Here is a 21,242-nt window from a genome sequence, read left to right on the forward strand (position 1 = left end):
CACGTTTTGAGAGTTCAAGCAAGTCTGTATTATGTTTATAAACTTGTTGGAGTAGTTGGACGGGGTCTCGAGGGTCTCGGGTGCATTTCAGACCGCCCGGAGTTGAGTTGAAACACACCAGATTTCTGCTTCTGGTTTCCTTCTTCACTAACGCGGTCAGACCCTCGCATTCGCGATGAAGGATTTGGGGTACTATGGGCTGGAGAGCTTTTTCCCTTCGCGTTCACATGCACAGGACCGCGTTCACGGAGGTCAGGGCCCTCTAGCCTTCGCGTTCGCGTGACCTGGCCCGCGTTCGCGTAGAAGAGGCTAAGCTGGGTGGCCGATGTTCGTTCTTCGCATTCGCGAAGAAGCCTTCGTGTTTGCGTAGGGTAGGCCAAGCGAACCTCCGCATTCACGTTGCTCCTGTCGCGTTCGCGATGGGTAAATTTTCCTGGGCCTGGGCCGTATGCCTTCGCGATCGCGAGGCCTCTTCCGCGATCGCGAAGAAGGTAGACCTGGGCAGTGAGTTTAAAATCGTGACTTAGGCATTTTTGGGGTCATTTATTACACTCTTGGGCGATTTGGGAGCTCTTAAGGAAGGGATTTCGACCTAGCTTTATGAGGTAAGTAATTTCTACCTCATGTGAGTTTAATACATAGTTTATGGGTAGATTATGACATGTAAATTAGTAAAAATTATGGGTTTAGAGGAAAACCTAGGTTTTTGATAAAAATGAAGTTTTACCACGAAAATGGTTATGGAACTTAATGAAAATTATATATTTATGTTCCTAAGGTTATGGGTAATAACTCACATGAAAAATGTTCGGAATTCGGGTACGTGGGCCCGAGGGTGAATTTTAGGAATCTTGCATTTGGAGTTAGGAAAATTACTTAAATAGTAGGGATATGTACTTTTAAGCCTATACTGATTAGTTTCTACACTATTTGGATAGTTTTGGATTGTTTGGCACCAAATTGAGGGTTTAAGCATAAGCTTGGACCGGAAAGTAGGCCTTAAAGCGAGGTAAGTCTCTTTTCTAACCTTGTAAGAGAGAAATTTCCCCATAGGTGAACTTAATTAATATATGATTATTTGTGGGGACTACGTACGCATGAAGTGACGAGAGTCCGTACGTAGCTACTATTCTTGTTATGTCCGGGTAGTTCTAGGCTTACACCATGCTTTGTGGGTACTGTTATCTAAACATAATTGTTTATTTGCATTGAATGGAACTAAGTTGAGGATTTCATGATTTCAAAGGTTTCAAGTAAATTAATATTTTGAAAAGAATTGAGAAAAATTACGTTATAATTATATTTAACCGCGTCGCAAGTATATTCCGCGAGTGGGGTGACTATTTCCACTACTCTCATGGGAGCGGGTCGTTCGCCTCGGCAGGTTAACAGATGCATCTATGGTTCGCGTCGTTCGACCCTCGGCAGTGCACATTTTACATTTTCATGTTGGATCGGGCCGAACGTTCTCGATGAAATTTGTGTGTGAAAATAGAAGTGGAAGCCCTTTTTATAATTGGTATAAATTTACTGTTTTAGAGATCATTTGTTTAAAATGAGGGAAGTATTTTGGGTTCTTAGATATGATGGAAGAATTGTACAGTTATTTCTTGTTCTGAGTTTATTGTTAGTTCTATGTATCATGCTTATTTAGAATCACATATTATTATATTGTTGGCCCTAGTGAGTGTCGAAGTCGACCCCTCGTCACTACTTCTTCGAGGTTAGACTAGATACTTACTGGGTACATATTTTTATGTACTCACTCTACACTTTTGTACTTGATTGTACAGAATTTGAGGCAGGTGCATCTGGCCACCAGTCCGGCGCGTAGACTTATTTTCCCAGCTCGAGACTTCCCGGTGAGCTGTCCTTTTGAGCCGTTCTGCAGCAGCTGGAGTCTCTCTTATGTTCTTTTATTTTCTAGCTATTTCCTTTCAGACATTAGGCTAGCATTGTTTTGTTTATTCTACTAGATTGCCTATATACTTGTGACACCAGGTCTTGGCACACACACTAGTAGACTTATGATTTTGGTTTGCTCATATGATTACGATTAGTACTAATTGCTTCCATTTATTTATGTTAAAATTGCAAACTCCTAAATCTTTTTTTTAAATAAGGAAAAAGCTATCATTTACAAATTTATCTAAGCGGGAAATCACTAGTTGATCAGTGTTGGCTTGCCTAACAACGTTGTTGGGCGCCATCACGACCTATAATGGAATTGGGTCGTGATATCAACTATGCCCTATGGTAGCTAACAAATATAGTTTAAGAGAAGGATGGGATATCAGGATCCATCTTGGGTTAGAGTAACCCAAAATTGTGGATGGATTGTTATCATTAGCTCACAAATTTCCGAAGGATATTGCAAACGTGGTAATAGTTCTCCTTGTGAGATACACAGATGGTGCACTCTAGAATAGTACAGTCAGATATGAATACTAGAATATTCAGAAATTTCAGAAGACATGCAGTGAAATCCTAGAAAGGATAAATATTTACCTTAGTATGACTCTCGTCTCGAGTAAAAAAAAAAGGAGAGAGAATGTTAGGCGTCCCGAAGAGCCAGTGCGATGAAGCAAGGGGAGCTAAAAGTAAAAGAATGTTTTGTTGAAGTTTTCAGAATAAAGTGATAGACAGAAATATTTGCTAGAGAATAATAAGAGAGTAAATAAAGTATTATGAGTAAGATGTGATAAATGGGTGATAATGGTAAATCAAAATATGATAGAATGACAGAGTCTATAGTCAAGTGAAGGAAAAGACAAGAGGATACAGGCCTTGATACAATACAAGAGTATAAGCCCTAAAGTCATATCCTTATTTCGAGAAATGAGTTGGTGAGTCCAACGTGATTACCAAAAAGAAAAGTTAGACCCCCGGAGTAATAGAAATCAGTATGGGATAGTGAACAAGATAAACTAAACATGAATTAGGGATTAGAAGATTTGATAATAGTCAGCATTGTGAGAATTTTAGAGATAATGTTCCGGCAATAATAGAATGGTCAACAAAAGAATAACCTTTAAAGTTCATTCAGGAAGACGCTTCCCTAAAGCAAGCACTGTGGGCAGAGTTAAGCTTAAACGACTAAGTGTTCCAGTTACACTAGGTATCACCCTTGTGCATAAGGAATTCAGTTATCCATGGTACATAAGGCTTACCGTAAGGCGAGTAAGGGTCATTGATGATGTAAAAAAGATGCCAAAGATGAAGAGGTAAAATATCTATAGGTAGATCATCGTTGCAATAAATCTTAGTACTCCTCTAAAAGGGGGAAGATGGTGTGATATGGTATTAAGTCGGAGTTATGTGGTTCAGGTAACTATGGAATAGTAAAGGAAAAATATGGTAGAAAGGCGAAAGGAATGAGATTGCATTTATTCAGATCCAACAGATATGATACGACTCCAAAACATTATGCAAGCACGACGCCGAGGAGAGGCAATAAGGTTTCCAACACTAGATGTTATTGACAAATAAGTTCAAATATGCACTTGATACATAAGGATTCAGTGCGAGGGGTAAGTTAAGACAAAGGACATAACCTAAGAGAGATTACGCAGAATATAGATATGGGAATGGACCAACGAGTAGTTAGTAGTTGATTCAGGAAGAGCCTAGTTATGGCTAGACAAGAGGATATAGATAAATTAACAGATCATGCAAGATAAACGTAGTGAAACCCAACGTAGGGCATTCAGTCTCGTAGATATGATGACATCGTGATCCTTGAAAAATATTCAGATATGAGTTGGGGTAGTTAAAGGTACCGTATAAGTGTTACGGGAAAATAAAAAGTGCCACTGGGGAGATAGTCAAAATTCCAGCTTACAATCAACCCTACGAGCATAAGGGCGCGGAGGTAAGTATCTAAGGATAATTATAAGCGAGTAAGAACATCAAAAATATTTCGGCTATACGATGTAATAAGCTCGCAGCTTTACAGGAGTCAAAGGGTCTCCCTTAAGTACTACAATGAAAGACTAGTTGAGGAAAAAAAGAAGAAGGTTTCAACTTAGGCATAGTGACATAAAGAAGAAATGATCTTGTAACAACAATCTCACTACAATATTGTATACACTCCATAAGAAAGTGGAACCTATCATGGCTAATGAACGGGAAGAAAAATATCAAAAGGGATATTTAAGATCATATGCGTTACAGAAAATTTCAGTATTCGCGAGCACTAAGATAAGCCAAGCATTCATGCAGCAAGTGGCAGAACGACCAGGAAAAGTAAATGCTTATGTTTAAAGGCAACTGAGAAGGCACGAAAGGAAATCTATGGTGCTAGCAAGTTAAATTAAAGTTGCGAGTAGTATGAATAGATATATGTAGGTCACAAGCTAAAGTATGGTAGAGCGACATGGTTTTAGGTAGATAGGAGTAAGGAAAGAAAAGGTGAATGAGAAGGTGAAGAGAATAGGTAAGGCCTGGGGATTAAGCCCAACAAGATATTTGATAGTTTTCGTAAGTTATAGAAAGCTCAGTATAGCCTGAATGAACTCAGATGAGTCTAAGACTAGGAGAAATTAGAATAGATGAAATGCTGCCCTGGTAGTAGAATAAGGGTGTAATAGAGATACATAAGAGGATGACGTTTCGGCCTTTGATTGAGTAATGATTTTGAGAAAAGGGATTTCAAGAATTGCACGGGATTAGAATACCCCCATAAGATGAATCACGATGGGATGCTATAAAATATGGTTATTGAAGTATAGTATCGTCCCTGGGTGGATCAGTAAAATCACTTCAAATGTTCCCCGATGCAACGTGAGCCCTAATGACAATGTATTATGTAAGAGGTTTCAAGTTATCAATGGTAGATTATGGATCAACATTAAGGTGAATCAATAATGAATGGATAAAAGTTACAAAGTATGAGATAAGATTAGACCGTCATTATTAAGATGAACAGTAATGAGGAAGCATTAAAGGACTTATATTTATACATATAGGATAAGCAGCGAGAGAGTAACCTAGAGTTGGGTAGCAGACCTTAGTAATAATAAACTGAAGTAAGAGTTATGGTATAGTATGACCTACCTAGCTGTAGTAATGCCATAAGCATAGATAACCGAGGCTATGAAACATGATATATCAATAGTCGTAAGTTCTACAAAGAACCGAGCGAAGAACTTCAATACACATATAGATTCCAGAGGGATAACTTGTCATAGTACTACATATATTCACAAAGTGAGGCCTAGAGATTGGCTAAAAATTGGAGGAAAAAAGGAGATAAGATAGCATAGGCGCAGATACAAGGACAAATTCGTACATGCAGCATGACAGAAGGGAGCAACGGTTATGAGATTGGAAGAATTCCGACCACATGTCGTGTGTGAGAAAGAGGCATAAATGGGGGAATGCCCTGACCTTTGAATTTATTCACAGAACAATTGCCTAGATGGAAAGGACACTATTAAATTATTCTCAAGATCTATAGGTTATGAGACTGATAAGAACATCAGTCAACATTCGAGGACGAACATTCCAAAGGGGGAAATGATATAACACCCCATGTTTTTGTACGTAAGAGTACGTCGTAAGACAATTGATGTAAGCTTAGAAATGCGATTATTTTTTAAAGTACATAAGGTAAGTTAATCATGTTACCTTGTAGGTTATAAATCATTAAGATCATGGATAACAAGTACCAAGAGCATTGAAAGACTTAGAAGCTAAACAAACTGAAGAAAATAAGTTTCTCCGAAAGTTGACAAGATGGGAATATTATAACATGTACTCTTGGGATAAGAATAGGGTGCTTAACATGATAAGGCAGTTATGTTATGAGTTATTTTAGTCGTATAATATTCGTGTATTACGTTTTGAAGTCAAGCGAGTTTTGAAACAAAAGTTGGCAAAGGTCATCCATCACAAATTACATTCATAAATATGCTGCAAATTAGGTCAAATGTAGCGGAGCGTTTCTCCCAATATACTTGGAATAAAGGGATTATTAATATATCAAATTGAATATCTACGAGTCTAGTTTATAACACATTAAGCCATTTGTCGATACGACATCAGAGTTGAGGGATATTTGCAGTTTCGCGAGATTGCGCAGACTGCATAGGTGACAAGTAGGTGTGTCACTAAAGCTTTTTGAGCAATACATTTCGTATGCTATATGAGGTCTTTTTTGGACATATTATATACCAAATTGAAGTTCATTGAATATAGTTTCCAACACTCTTAACCGTTCATTCATACGACATACGGATAAAACTATATAAGCATGGGAAGAAGAGCTAATGCTAGGGTGAAAAGCTAGGATCTCTTTGACTTTTCAAAAGCTGATATATATATATATATATATATATATATATATATATATATATATATATATATATATATATAGGTCTTAGGTCGTCTTTATCTTCATTTTTCCATAGAACACGAACAGAGAACACCCATAAACACATCCTTAAGCTTTCTTCTAGGGTTTCAAATAAGATTAACATCCCGAGTACGAAATCAAGAAGCGATAACATTAGAACGATCCCTACGACGTAAGTATCGCTATATCGCCTCTCTTTTTCTTTGTAGTTTGAGTTTTGGAAGGTACTTCATAGTTAAAAAAAATGTATAATTTCTGTATTTAGGCTTTTAAATATCAAGGAAGGTTGATAAATTCATTTCCTAATAGTTAGAACTCACGGGACGGTGATCGAAAGCCGTGAGTTTGATTTATTTCACTTTTAGTAGATTATTTTATAGTCCACTCGTGTTGGCCTATTGTGCTGCTGATTTATGGAGTTTGGATGATGAAGGGCATGGATAAACACCTCATGTGGTATGGTAGTAGGTTGGTCGCTCGTCGTTGCAACTCCAGACTGATTGATAACTTGTTGATTAGGTGTGTTATGGTATATTTGGGGTTTTTGTTGTATTGAAGGTCCCGAATTATAGTTGGCTTGTTTTTGAGATGCTGATTGTATTATATTTGTATCTCGCCTATAGTAGGCTTGATGGAGCAATAAAATCAGGGGAAATACTCCCCATTTTATTTTAGAATCGAGTTATCGTTTAAGATACGTAATATACTAGCGCCATCTAAGTTGTACATGTATTTCTTTGTTATAGGGTTGGCGAGCTAGTTTTCATAAGCTTGTTGTTGAGTTGCATTGATGACTTGAGGTATGTTAAGGCTACCTCTTCTTTATTTTTTCACATGGTCCATTTAATAAAACGAAATGAGCAAGCACGCAACTTTCATAAATGATTCTATTCTTAGAAGTACTAGGGTTGCCTATGTTCTTGATTCCCCATATGTCCTACTATCATATCGTCTATTCATGGGTCTCATGACATTCTGAGAGATCTTATTGACTTACTTCATTATACATTGCATTCATTTATACGTGTATATTGACCCATAACCAGATGGTGTTATATACGCGTATAGTATATGTATATGGGGTATGGGGAAAGGTTATGGCATTATATACGAACCACCACCTGATCAGCTGGTATACGTTGATGATTTAGCCCACAGAGGCCGAGATGATATGATGGGATGCCCTCAGAGGCTTGATGATGTTATGTACGCATATACCTATGCATGGTATGAAATTTATACGCATATGCATGACATTATAAATGTTTCATGATTCAAAGAGCTATTCAGACTTACAGGTTGAGTCCTTTACTCCATGATTCTTTTATGTCTTTTATATACTGCTTTTCATGCCTTACATACTCGGTACTTTATTTATATTGATGTCCATTTTGCCCGGGGATGCTGCATTTATGCCTGCAGGTCCCGATAGACAGGTTGAGAGTTCTCCTAGTAGGCTATCAGCTCAACAGAAGGTGTTGGTGCACTCCACTTGCTCCAGAGTTGCTTATTTGGTTAGTATGATTTGGACATGTATTGATTAGTATGGCGGGACCTTGTTTTGACCTTTATGATGTCTATGTACTCTTAGAGGCTTGTAGACAAATATTATATATATAGATACTTGTGTGGTCTTGTTGGCCTATATTTTGAGTGTACAAATAATCATGTCGGCCTTATAGGCCCGTATGTCACATGTATAAGTTTCTATATCATGTTAGGTTATCCAATGTCTAGTATTCCCTTATGTTTTATTTTGGTTATCTCGTGATGGCCCTTCTTGCCCATTTACCCATGATGGTGTGATAAGAAAGATATGTTATGTTGGTACTCGGTTAAGTAAGGCACAGGGTGACCGTCGTGGCCCTCCGATTTAACCTTTAAATAAAAAATTCAGAAAAAATACTTATTTTTTAACCTTTCCTAGTACAAAATACAAAAAAACTCAGGAAGGATTCATGATATTTGAATTCACATTATATTTCAGTAATTTTTAATCTTTAAATACAAATTTCGGGAAAAATTACTAATTTTTGAACCTTTACTAGTGCAAAATCCTAAAATTTTGTCACGACCTAAAATTACACTGATTTGTAATGTCACATATCCCAACCCGCTAGGTAAACCAAATAGTATAAGTCACTATTATAATGAGAAATCATCAATATTATTAATAAATCTGTGAAAGAGTTCAATACAACTATCCCGAGGACTGGTAGTATAAGTCATGAGCCACTACAATTTAGATTTACGAAGTTGGTGAAATAAATAAATACAACATATGTTTGAAGGTTACTTAACCAGAAATGAGATCATAATCTACCATGGGAAGATGGTAGCTTGAATCTGGGATGCAATTATAACTTCAATGCCTGCTTTCGTCATCTACAACAGCTCAGCTCCAAGAATCTGCACGCAGGGGCAGAAGTGTAGTATGAGTACAACTGACCTCATGCACTCAGTAAGTATCTTGACTGACCTCACAGAAGTAGTGACGAGATTTTTAAGTCAAAAAATGCTCACTTTACAGAACCTGTGCAGCTCAGTAACATGTATAATATATAGAAATATATTCCAGAAAGACAGTTACGGAATAAAGAATATCAACAGTAAAGGTGCACAACTGGAATAGGGTGATAAATAACTCTACCAATTAGACATGTTCCACAAATACAACATGCACCAATCCCGCTCCCAAAGAGGTATGAACCATGTAATATGTGTGCTCAATACTCACACATGACTGTAAACTTATGCCCAACATGATTCGATTCTGTATCAATTACCAAATAACACATTCAAGAGAACTTTTCAAGAATCAAATATATCAATACATTATGACAACTTCCGTATCACATCAATCTGATATGCTACCAACAACTCAACAAAAAAAATATGAGATACCAACTCAATGTAGAGAAACTCATATTTGTCAAAATATCATCAAGTAGAAGTGCGAGCATGTGATAGCATGTCAAATTCAACTAACAACTCATTAAAAATACAAGACAGAGTTTTAAGAAAACATGCATATGATCAGAATATCAAACTCGTTGCAACACATAAACAACATCAAGAAAGACTCCCCCAAATCATCACATAACATCATCAACAATGTCACCCTTATTTCGCTGCATTTGCACATAAGAATAAAATTCTTTTATTATTTCGCTACATGCGCATATCACCACCCTTATTTCGTCACATAGGTAACTCAAGAAAACAACACTCTTATTTCACCCCACGCATACAATAATAGACACAATCGTACAACAAAGACCTCATGATGACACCCCTAATCAATTCGCTCAACATGTCCACATGTGCCACAATATCATCGCAATCGCACGGCAAAGACCTCGTGCCACAATCACAACAATGTAAAACAATAAATTTTTATAGAGAAGCATATCATTATAACTTATTAATAAAGTGCACAAGGACATGATAACAACAAAATTGCGGATTGGGTTCAACATATAAAATATGACTACGGCTAAATCAATTATAATAATCAAGTTCAAGTAGTCATACAAAGGATCACATATGTGTCACAGAGTACACACGCCCAATCAAGACACAACACAAGAACATATACGGATGTGTGATCATAACATACGTGTATCTACCTCCAAGGCTAGTGTAGCATAAATCTCAAGATTAGTTCATCATGTTCAAACTAAGGCACCAACAGTCGTAACATTAGCACTAGCATGGTTTATTACGCTCACGTAGTCAATAAATTGAATAATACATAGAATCTAGTAGAACACACAACCAAACAAGGCATAAAGTAATCTAAAATCTATCTCGGGCATGGATATCCATGGCACATGTATATACGCTCATCACCTCATATATACATCATCTCTGCATATAGAAAATAATACCAATTCTTAGAAAAAAATCTCTCAACCAAAGCTAGGCAAGACGCTTACCTCAAACAAGTCAACTCAATACTCTAATAATGCCTTCCCGTACAAATAAACATCCAAACGGCTCGAATCTTGCCAAAAACAACTCAATAACATCAAATAATGCCATAGAAATCAAACCCAAAAGATAAAGGTCGAATCCTTAATCAAATACTCAAAGTCAATCAAAAGGTCAGCCCGAGCCCGCTTCCCGGAACTCGATTAAAGTTACAAATCCCGATCATCCATTCGAATACGAGTCCAAATATACAAGTTTCATCCAAACCTGGATCCAAATCGGAGTTCAAATCTCTATTTTTCACTTTAGAAAGGTTTTCCCAAAACCCTCAAAATGCACTTTCTTATCTTTTAAGCCAAAACCCTCTTTTCTTCTTTAAGATTCCTTGATTTAGAGCCAACATCAAAGATAGATTTATATTATAATCATAAATTCAATTATGTTTACTTACCCCAATGAAGTAGATGAAATTCTACAAAAAATTGCTTCTTCCCGAACTCCAAAACCTTGTGAGAAAAAGTAACTAAATATTGAAACAAGTAAAAAACAATACAGCAGATGTCCCAGCCCGAATTAGATCCTAGTTGATCCTGAAACTCACATTTGATAAGCTCAATATACTCCTTGTGAGATTACACTCAAGATAGCCTTTTTAATTACCCAATTTTACCTTAAAATGAGGGAGATATGACGTTTTGAAATTTTCAAGGACGTTTGAAAATTTCAGGGGTATAATTGTTATTTTTGGAATTGTTGCACTAGAAAATTAGCAATTATAAAATCTTTGTTTTAGCACCCAAAACTCATTCGGAACCTCCCCGACACAAATTATATATGCATTTCAATCATAAAATACGCTACGAAACTGCTCGTGAACACCGAAAAGAGGTCGTTTTGACTTGATATTGACTGTGGCCAAACTCCAAATCCTTAACTTAACTAGTCTCTCAACATATGATCCAAAACACACTCGAGTCCCTCGGAACCCCATCCAACAAGTACAAATACATTATCCAAACGCTCAAAAAAGCCACGAGAACATCATAACACAGAATCGAGGCTCACACCGAATAGAATTTCTCTTACGTTGTTAAATCTCCATTCCTTCAAAAGAGTGTCCGAATCAAACTTACACCCTTCGGATTACTTGCAGACTTTGCACACAAGTTCAACTCAACTATATAAACCTATCCAAAGTCTCATATCACAAAGTCAACTCTTGGTCAAAATTATTAACTTTTAAGTTTTTCAAATTGCCAATTTTTGATAAATAGTGTCGAATCAACCTAGGAACCTTCAAATCCAAATCCGAACATGAACCAAAGTCAAAAATCACCATACGAACCCATCGGAACCATCAAAATATGAATCCGAGACCGTTTACCCAAAAGTCAAACCTTGGTCATATCATCCAACTTAAAGCTTCCAAATCGAGATTCATTCTTCCAAATCAATCTCCAACTACTCGAAAACTAAAACCGACTATACACGCAACTCATAATACATCATTTGAAGCTACTCAAAGTCTCAAACTACCGAATGAAATACTAAAGCTCAAAGCAACCGACGAGTCGTTACAAAATCGAGGAACGATTCATGATTTTTGAATTCACATTATACTTCAGCAATTTCTAACCTTTAAACACAAAATCCAGAAAAATTGCTTATTTTTTAAACTTTACTAGTGCAAATGATTCATGATTTTTGAATTCACATTACACTTCAATAATTTTTAACCTTTAAATACAAAATTTAGAAACTATTACTGATTTTGAAATTTTAATAGTGCAAAATTCAGAAACAAATCCAAGAATGATTCATGTTTTTTGAATTTATTATACGTCAACAATTGAGAGCTACTGCTTCAGGTCATTCAAACTCCAGGAACAATTTCTGATTTTGAACTTGTAAGTATTCAAAGTGCAGTAGTCGTTCCTGAAGTTGTTCCGTGTTTTAGATAGGGGTATTTTTGTCCAGACTTGTATTTCTACATTAATAAGTGGCTACTTACCAAGACAATTTAAAATATGACTAAACTCAAATAGCTGACCTAAAAAGTCGCTATTTACCAAGATTATCCTAACTTGCGCAGTACTCTCTTCAGCCCAACTCATTCTGGAAAGTAAGATGATCATAGGGAAATTTTCATAGTTACTTAAGGATTTGTAAAATATTCCATAATATACAACTTGGTTTTGAATTACAAATTGTACAACACATATGTTATAAATATACTCTAAACATATGGTAATTATCCCTATTTAAGGGGAATGTCATCAAATCCTTTAAGTAACGTATGAAATTTTTCCAGGGGTATAGCAATCTGAAACGTATATTTAGGCCCTAAATATTCTCTAATTTGTTAATTATTAATTATCAATATAAACATATTAGGTTACCACTACAACACTACCTCTTAACAAACGCTCCATATTCCCTAAAAATAGGTAATAGCCGTAGTTGGTATGGAAATTATCGATTCTTGCATCGTCTCTCCCTGAATCTCCATCTTTGTATACTTAAGGTAGGATATTGTACTCTAACAAACAATGGTGAATGTATCAATTCTGATTCAATACAATGGAGTTTGGCAAGACAATCGCAGATATGTTAAATTTGATGCTGAAGGGATTTTGATCAATTCGAGCTGCAATTTTGAAGGGTTGATCATGACAATATCGAAGCAGATCAAAGGTGAGACTTGTACAAAGTTGATTGAAATTAAGTACATTGTTCGGGAAGGGTATCCACCAATTTCCATATCAAACGATATGAATTTATAATTGAATATAGATTTAAAGATGAAAAAGACAGAGATCACTTCGTATCCGCTATGCATAACATTCAAGGACAATGTAGTCGACAGAGAATATGTGAAAGCAAACAGTTCTGCGACATCATCACATCGCGTAAATGATTTAAATATACCAGATTTGCTGGAAAATGGAGCAATAAGGGTGATATGTAATGGGAAAGACTTCGACGGCATAGATGAAGCTCAACATAATATAATTTGAGACCCATCAAATCAAAACATCGAAGAAGGTCAGTTGTACCAAGACAAAGAAACCCTTATAAGTGTTATGAAACACTGCGCAATCCGTGAGAATTTTCAGTTCAGAGTTCCTGTACAAAAAGGTATATTTAGTATTGTTATATAAATTTGTTCATTGCAATACTGAAATGTTAAAACATATATATACTATATTGAAAATATGTATGCGTGTATTATTTAGATAGAATTAGTATAAAAGTATTACATGTTAAGTTGTTGTATATATTATATTTCTTATAGGTATAAAATATAATGTTTTCATATTCAATATATCATATTTTTCTTTGAACAGGTATTGTCTCGTATGTGTAGACGACATGTGTAATTGGAATTTTGTATCTTCCAGACTGAACAAAACTAAGATATTCAAAGTGAGGAAGTTCAATAATATTCACAATTGTAGGGTCGAAGAACGAATGTATACTCAACGTGACGCTACATCAGATTTCATAGGATATCTTATACAAGATAAGTATGTTGATCCGAAGACTGTGTATACTCCAGCATATGTAAGGCGTGACATGAAAAAAATTCATGGTTTCGACGTGAATTATATGAAAGCTTGGAGATCGAAGGAAAAGGTGCTTGAAATGGTGCGAGGGAACTCAAGCAAATCATATGGAGAGCTTCCTAACTACCTTTATATGTTGATGCATACAAATCTCGGGTCTGTATATAGATTAGAGAAAACTGATGATGGATCATTCTTGTATTTATTTGTAGCTATTTATGTATCGATCAAAGGGTGGGAGTATTGCAAACCAATCGTCGTTGTTGATGGAAGCTTTCTAAAATCTACATATAGAGGAACAATAATCACCGCTTCAACACAATATGCTGCATGTAATTTTAAAATATTGATGAGTTTAAATTATCTGCTCCTTCTAAGCTTTGTGTTTACTTGTAAGAGAATGAATAGAAATGAGACTATCTTAGTTCTGAATAAATATGTACTTCACTTATAAATTAATACAACACCATACATACAATATACTTATTGGTAATAATATAGCATATATAATATTTCGCATAATTGATGTCTGCTTATAGAGCACATGTATGGACGCAGGTAAAATTTTCCCGCTTGCATACTCTATTGATGATCCAGAGAACGATGCATCTTGAGAATGGTTTCTTCGAAAGATTCAGAGAGACATACGGTGTAAGAGAAGGAATATGCATAGTATCTAACAGACATGAAAGCATAGAAAAGGCAACTTCAACAGTGGATCCAACTGTGCCTCACTGTGTATGCATTTTCCACTTGTGGAACAACATAAAAGTGAATTCAAGAAGAATCAACTGCTTATGAAGGATCTATTTTTTGCAGCTACGAATGCATTGACGATTGAAGAGTTTGAGCATCATATGAGTGAAATTGATGACCTTGACAAGAGGGTTAGACCATATTTACTAAAAATCGGATATGATAGATGGTCAATAGCGCATTCAACAGTCAATAGAACAACAACTATGACTTCTAACATTGCAGAATCGATAAATGCAGCAAATAAAAGTGCAAGAGACTTACCAATACGTCCTTTGGTGGAATACATGGCGAACTTGATTCGTGATTGGAATTATGTAAACAATAAAACTGTCATGTATACCTTCACAAAGCTGAGTGAGAAATATGAAGATATTCTGCAAAAAAACATGATCAAATCTCATAGGATGACGGTAATATGCGTCTCTTGTATACTTGTAGAAGGTTATATATATATATATATATATATATATATATTCCTACTTATTAGAAGAGGGAACTCACGCACCTCTCCGGCAACCTGTACGCACCTCTCCGGCAACCTGTGTGTTCCCTGGAATATTTTACTTTGTCTAGGGTATGTTTGTAATTTCATTAATTTACAGTACTTGATGACTCTTTCTGCCATTAGCCAATGCGTGGACTCCCAATTCTTCAAACCTAAAACCTCCATTCAACACAACTTACTCCACATCTGTTTGCAATAACAAAAAATTACCGAAGGAAGGAAAGAGGACATCATCAATTGCCCCAAAATTTAGCCGACTTCACCTAATAATTCAACGAAATTAGAGCACTTGGCCTTTTCCGATTCTCATATACCACAAAGAGCAGGTTTATTCCAATTAGTCCAGTATTTCATTTTATTTATGCTTTCTGTTCTACTTTTTCTTCTTCTGCAAAAATATCAGATCTTTGGGGTTTTGGCTTGATTAGCAATATTTTCTTCATTTTAGTCTTAAGATTCGTTTCAGAAAAGTGAAAACATAGTGAGGTTGGTTTCTGATTTGTTGTCTGTTTTTATTAATTTATTTATTTTGGATTTCTTCTGTGAATTCTAAGTCCTCTTCATTTTTTCCCCCTGTTATTCTACTTTCTTTAAAGGATTTCTCTTTAAAAGACTGAACCCCAATGGGTTATTACATTTCTATTATTTAGCAGTAGAATGAACAATAAAATGTGTTACTTAGGGTCTACTGACGCATTTTTTGGTTTGATTGTTATAAATGCAGTTATCTTGCGTTAATAAGCTTGTGAAAAAATGTATTCCGGCCAAAGAAACAAACGGCCATATGCAGAACATACAAACTATGACAAGAATGTAAGAAGACGTAATATTTATGGACAAATATTGCCTACTAAAAAAGAGGCAATGTTACTACAACGCCGCACCAAAGAACTTGAACGGCAAAAATGGAATAGTTCCATAAAATCGGCAGTTGATCCAGATGAAAAAGTAATGTATCAATGTCACCCTATGATTCGGAAACATACTGCTCTTATCATAAGAGAGCCTTCTTCTGCCGACGTCCAAGGTTAGACTGAATTATTGCTTTTTATTTATGTTATGTTAGTGTAGCAGCAGACAGATAAATATTCATATTTTACTAAGTAATTATTTTATAAGCAGAGCAGGCTATACCATGTTGCTTGAATATATTAAATGTAAAATGTGTTTCATATTTGTTGCAGTTGGCAGCAACCATGATGTTAATACTTTCTCAAGTTCTTTTGATAAGGGAAACAATGTCGCTCATCCGTTTTCTGTTTTTGAAAGAGGTAAACCTAGAACGTCTATGAACATGTTTCTTAGAACATCACGGCTTAGGTGTACATCTAAATTGTGAGAAGTTGTGCCCCAGGATCAACATCGCGTGCATCTAAGGGACAACAAAATTTCTTCCCCGCTGCCACAGGCAAAGGTTAGTATTTCTTTGACGCTAGAGTAACACTATTCATTAGTAGAATATTTTCCATGTCTTTATTTTTAACAATACTTACAACATACAGGTCATACCTTCAGCAAATTAATCCATAAGAAAAATAATGACAAACATGTGGATTATGCACGATTAAAAGATGTTCCAAACTGTAAATTTTACAATGCAAAAAGGTTTCAATATGAACCCCCTGGATTTTGCTATGGCAGCGGGTCAGTTAAGTTAGTTTCATATGACCTACCTAATGAATTATCAGACTTGTACACAGGTAACACTAAAGAAGCTAAGCACTTTCGAACCTACATTAGAACATACAACAATATGTTTGCCTTTACGTCGCTTGGTGTAACCAATGATAAAGATTTAGCGAGGAGATATCATGGTATATATATGTTTCGAGTTCAGGGACAAATGTATCATTTTATACCTGATTTACTTCCTTTCGATAAAAAAGGAAAGAATATGCAATTATACTTTTATGATAACGAAAATGAACTGGCTAACAGAATGGCTTGTTCAAGAAATATTAATGAATCAATTGTAAAAAGGCTTATGCATGTGCTCTCAATTAATCCATATTCCATTTTCTTAAAATCCTTGACAAACGTTCCGAAACTATCTGATTGCTATATCGCGCTTAAATGTGAACCAAAGTCAGATCAACATGTATATAATCTACCAACTACAACAGAGGTAGCTGAAATATGGGTACATGATAATGCTGCCAATATTGTTTCTACGCCTCATATTCGTATTTACACACATAGTGACAAGACTCAATCAGTAAACTATTATTATGGATGTTATGATGCATTACAATATCCGTTATTATTTCCATACGGTCAAAACGGGTGGCATTGTGGTATAAAAAAAATTGTATGAACAGATCAACGTTATTGTAAAAATGAAAAATTACCGAGTGTAAAGAACATGTGTTCCATTGATAGATTTCTTGATATGGAAGCTCAAACTATGGAAAAAGGAAAACGAAAAAGAGAGACAGTTTCTTATCGTGAGTATTATTGTTACAAATTTCAGATGAAAAAAATGAGGTCCTACATTGTGGAAGATTATTTCAACAATTCATAGTAGATATGTTCATAAAGCTAGAAACACAAAGATTAGATTTTTATTTTTTTAATCAAGATTTGTTTCGAATGGATGTGCTAGTGCTACAAGGACTTATTGATTTTTTAAAACTTGGTGAAACAGAAGCTTCCAAGATTGGCAAGAAAACATTCCTCCCTGTTACTTTCATAGGAGGGCCAAGGGATATGCATCGACGGTATATGGATGATATTGCATTAGTGCAACGATTTGGAAAACCTGATATTTTTTTAACTATGACATGTAATCCATCTTGGTCAGAAATAAAACAACACTTGTTATCAACGGATGAAACTCAAAATAGACCTGATTTAATATCACGAGTATTCAGAGCAAAAGTAAAAGAATTAAAAGCAGATATCTTGAAAAACAAATCTTTGGAAAAGTTGCTACTTTTATGTATACTATAGAATTTCAAAAACTTGATCTTCCACATGCTCATTTTATTATCATACTTACTGGTGAATACAAATTATTAGCACCTGAATCTTATGATAAGTTTGTTTGTGCGGAGTTGCCTGATTGTAATACTGAAGAGCACCTTTATTCACGTGTGCTTCAGCATATGATGCACGGACCGTGTAGTGATTTAAATCCTACAAATTCATGTATGGGAAAAAGAGGGCTTTGTAAATTTAATTATCCAAAAGATTTTGCTGAGCAAACATCAAAAGGAAAGAATTTGTATCCAATTTATAGAAGACGAAGCACAGGTAAACTTGTACATATAAGGGAATAATATTTGGACAATTCATGGGTTGTCCCATACAATCCTTACTTACTTTGTAAGTTTGATTGTCATATGAATATTGAAGTTTGTTCTGATATTAAAGTTGTAAAATATATTTACCAATACATTTGCAAGGGACATGATAAAATTGCTTTCTGTATACATAACAATAAAGAAATAGATGAAATAAAAGAATATCGATCTGCTAGATAGGTAACACCCCCAGAAGCGGCATGGCGTTTATTTGGTTTTCCTATTAGTGAAATGACTCTGACTGTTTATCATCTTCAATTACATTTAGAAGGGCAACAATTTGTTTCTTTTAAAAGTAGTGAAACTGTGAATCGAATTTTAAATAATCCGATGATTAGAAAAATAATGTTGACTGAATTGTTTGCTATGAATAGAAGTAATGAACATGCTATAGCTATGCAATTATTGTATAAGGAATTTCCAGAACATTTTGTATGGTCTCCGGCATATAGAACGTGGACACGTCGGCAAAAACGTAACGTAATTGGACGTGTTGTAACATGTCATCCAATAGAAGAAGAGAGGTATTATCTCAGGTTATTATTGATGAACGTGAGAGGACCTAAATCATATGAAGATCTTCGCACTGTTAGCGAGGTACCCTGTAGTACATTTAGAGAATCAGCATAAAAAAGAGGATTATTATACTGTAGCAATAGTCTAATTGAATGTATGTTAGAGGCTGTAAGCTATCAAATGCCATATAGTTTGAGACGTTTAGTTGCCACACTGTTAGTATATTGCAATCCTGCTGATCCAAAAAAATTATGGGAAATGTTTGAAGATTCAATGTCCGAAGACTTTAAACATTTCTCTGATTTTGAAGAAAAAGGTGTTCGACATAAGGTTTTAAGCCATATCAATGATATCTTGCACTCTATGGGATACGACATAAATGAGTATAAGCTTATTCCAAAGAATATTAGAGCTTCCGAAACTGCAAAGGATGTAAAGGATATTCATTTTGAAAGAAATATAATTGTTAGTGAACAAGACTTACTTTTACCGAAGAGATAGAATGTTCAAAAATTACGCTCATATAATACAATAATTGATAGAGTATTTTCTGAAAAACAAGGAACATTCTTCGTCGATGGTCCTGGAGGAACAGGTAAAACTTTTTTATACCGTGCATTATTAGCAACAATCCGGTCTCAAGGATTTATAGCTTTAGCAACTGCAACTTCTGGTGTGGCAGCTTCTATCCTTCCAGGAGGATGGACTGCTCACTCACGGTTCAAAATGTCTATTGATATAGATGATAATTTTCGTTGCAACATTAGTAAACAGATTTCGCTGGCATGTCTAATTAGAGATGCGAAATTAATTGTATGGGATGAGGCATCAATGGCAAAAAAGAATATGATTGAAGCTCTTGATGCACTTCTAAGAGATATTATGGATGTCGATACAATGTTTGGTGGTAAAGTTGTCGTATTTGGAGGTGACTTTAGACAAACTCTACCAGTTGTTCGAAATGAAAAAAGAAAAGATTTTATTTATGAAAGCTTATTGTATTCTGAAATTTGGAATAAGCTTGAGAAATTATGCCTATCTGAAAATATGCGCGCAAGAACAGATCCTTCTTTTTGTGAATATTTACTCTGAATTGGAAATGGAACAGAAAGAACTAACTGTGAAGACAAAATAGAGATTCCTGATTCTTTTGTTATTCCTTTTACGACTGAAGAAGAATTCTTAGATGCATTGTTTAGTGTAACGTATCCTGATTTGCATGCATTTTCTCCTGATTCATCTATGATAACCTCTCGTGCTATTTTAACAATGAAGAATGACTTTGTAAACGAAATAAATAATATGTTGATCACTAAATTCCAACAAAGGTCTAAAATATTTGTTGCAGTAGATGAAACTATTGACCCGAACGATCAAAGCCAGTTTAAAGATTTTCTACATAGTTTAGAACCTCCTGGTTTACCGCCTTATAAGTTAACTTTAAAGAAAAATTGTCCTGTTATATTATTACGAAATCTAAATCCTTGCGAAGGTTTATGCACCGGTACACGGTTAACATGCTGTGACTTTAGAACACATGTCATAAGTGCTAAAATTGAAAGTGGTGATTTCAAAAATACACATTTATTTATTCTGAGAATACCATTGTTAACATCACAAGATGAAAAAATACCTATTCAATTTAAGAGAACACAATTTCCCCTACGGTTGTGCTTTGCTATGACCATAAACAAAGCTCAAGGTCAAATATTAGATTTTGTTGGAATTTACTTACGTGAACCTATTTTCTCTCATGGTCAGCTTTATGTTGCTTTATCAAGAGCGAAAAGTTCAAACTGTGTTAAAATACTGATTCGACCATCTACAACGGATAGTACTGATGATCATTCAACATATAATGTGATTTATGACGAAATTATTCAGAAAGCTTTCTCATATGAGACCTAATGATCTTTAGGTCAACAATGAAAAAACCAAGTTTTTAACTCCGCCTGTGTTTCGGTTACACTACTGCACCACAGCCGGTCCCAAGCCCGGAAAAAGGAGGAGGGTTTACTGTCTATCTATGCTTTACAATTCTAGAATGAAGGATGATTAGTAAAGCAGCATATATTGGATCTTCCAAAATCATTAAGGTATATCTGTTTTATGGTTCTTCCGAGTTACTTTATTACAAAAAACATTTCCCATTGTATGCGCCTTTACTCGAACTTATTTCTTTTTACGATTCTTTATTTACAGAACAAAAATATTGAGGTGGACAATATAGTGCGCACGTGAGGCATTGTCTCAGTAGCAAAAGTTTGTATTGCAGTATGTTTTCTTCCGTCAATCAATGGTATTTT

At 35.3% G+C, this 21,242-nt stretch overlaps 1 protein-coding gene and 1 long non-coding RNA gene across 7 annotated transcripts; both read left to right on the forward strand.

Annotated features, from left to right (window-relative positions):
* Positions 1 to 12,703: 12,703 nt before the first annotated feature.
* LOC117277391 (uncharacterized) lies at positions 12,704 to 14,290 on the forward strand. The gene is made up of 2 exons (XR_004507677.2): positions 12,704 to 13,426; positions 13,636 to 14,290. It is a non-coding gene; the product is annotated as an uncharacterized lncRNA (long non-coding RNA).
* Positions 14,291 to 15,145: 855 nt separating this feature from the next.
* Positions 15,146 to 21,032, forward strand: LOC138891354 (uncharacterized). 6 transcript variants are annotated; one of them, XM_070187362.1, is made up of 5 exons: positions 15,146 to 15,604; positions 15,843 to 15,931; positions 16,303 to 16,389; positions 16,473 to 16,532; positions 20,698 to 20,848. In XM_070187362.1, exons 2-5 carry the CDS (start codon positions 15,872 to 15,874, stop codon positions 20,842 to 20,844), a joined length of 354 nt encoding a protein of 117 aa, XP_070043463.1. In that variant the 5' UTR covers positions 15,146 to 15,604; positions 15,843 to 15,871; the 3' UTR covers positions 20,845 to 20,848. The 6 variants fall into 6 exon arrangements, with proteins under 6 accessions (XP_070043463.1, XP_033512701.1, XP_033512699.1 ...); XM_033656810.2 differs by lacking the exon at positions 20,698 to 20,848 and adding an exon at positions 16,621 to 17,745 and having other exon boundaries at positions 15,210 to 15,604; positions 15,843 to 16,145; XM_033656808.2 differs by lacking the exon at positions 20,698 to 20,848 and adding an exon at positions 16,621 to 17,744 and having other exon boundaries at positions 15,211 to 15,444; positions 15,843 to 16,145.
* Positions 21,033 to 21,242: the final 210 nt, after the last annotated feature.

The sequence above is a fragment of the Nicotiana tomentosiformis genome, chromosome 10 (assembly GCF_000390325.3).
Source record: "Nicotiana tomentosiformis chromosome 10, ASM39032v3, whole genome shotgun sequence".
Classification (NCBI taxonomy): Eukaryota; Viridiplantae; Streptophyta; class Magnoliopsida; order Solanales; family Solanaceae; genus Nicotiana; species Nicotiana tomentosiformis.

Excerpts from the sequence above, each read along its gene's own strand:
- LOC138891354 (XM_033656810.2), top strand. The coding sequence starts at position 15,872 with ATGTATTCCGGCCAAAGAAACAAACGGCCATATGCAGAACATACAAAC. Across the intron at positions 16,146-16,302 it reads TTCTTCTGCCGACGTCCAAG|TTGGCAGCAACCATGATGTT; the intron begins GTTAGACTGAAT and ends TATTTGTTGCAG. Across the intron at positions 16,533-16,620 it reads CCCCGCTGCCACAGGCAAAG|GTCATACCTTCAGCAAATTA; the intron begins GTTAGTATTTCT and ends TACAACATACAG.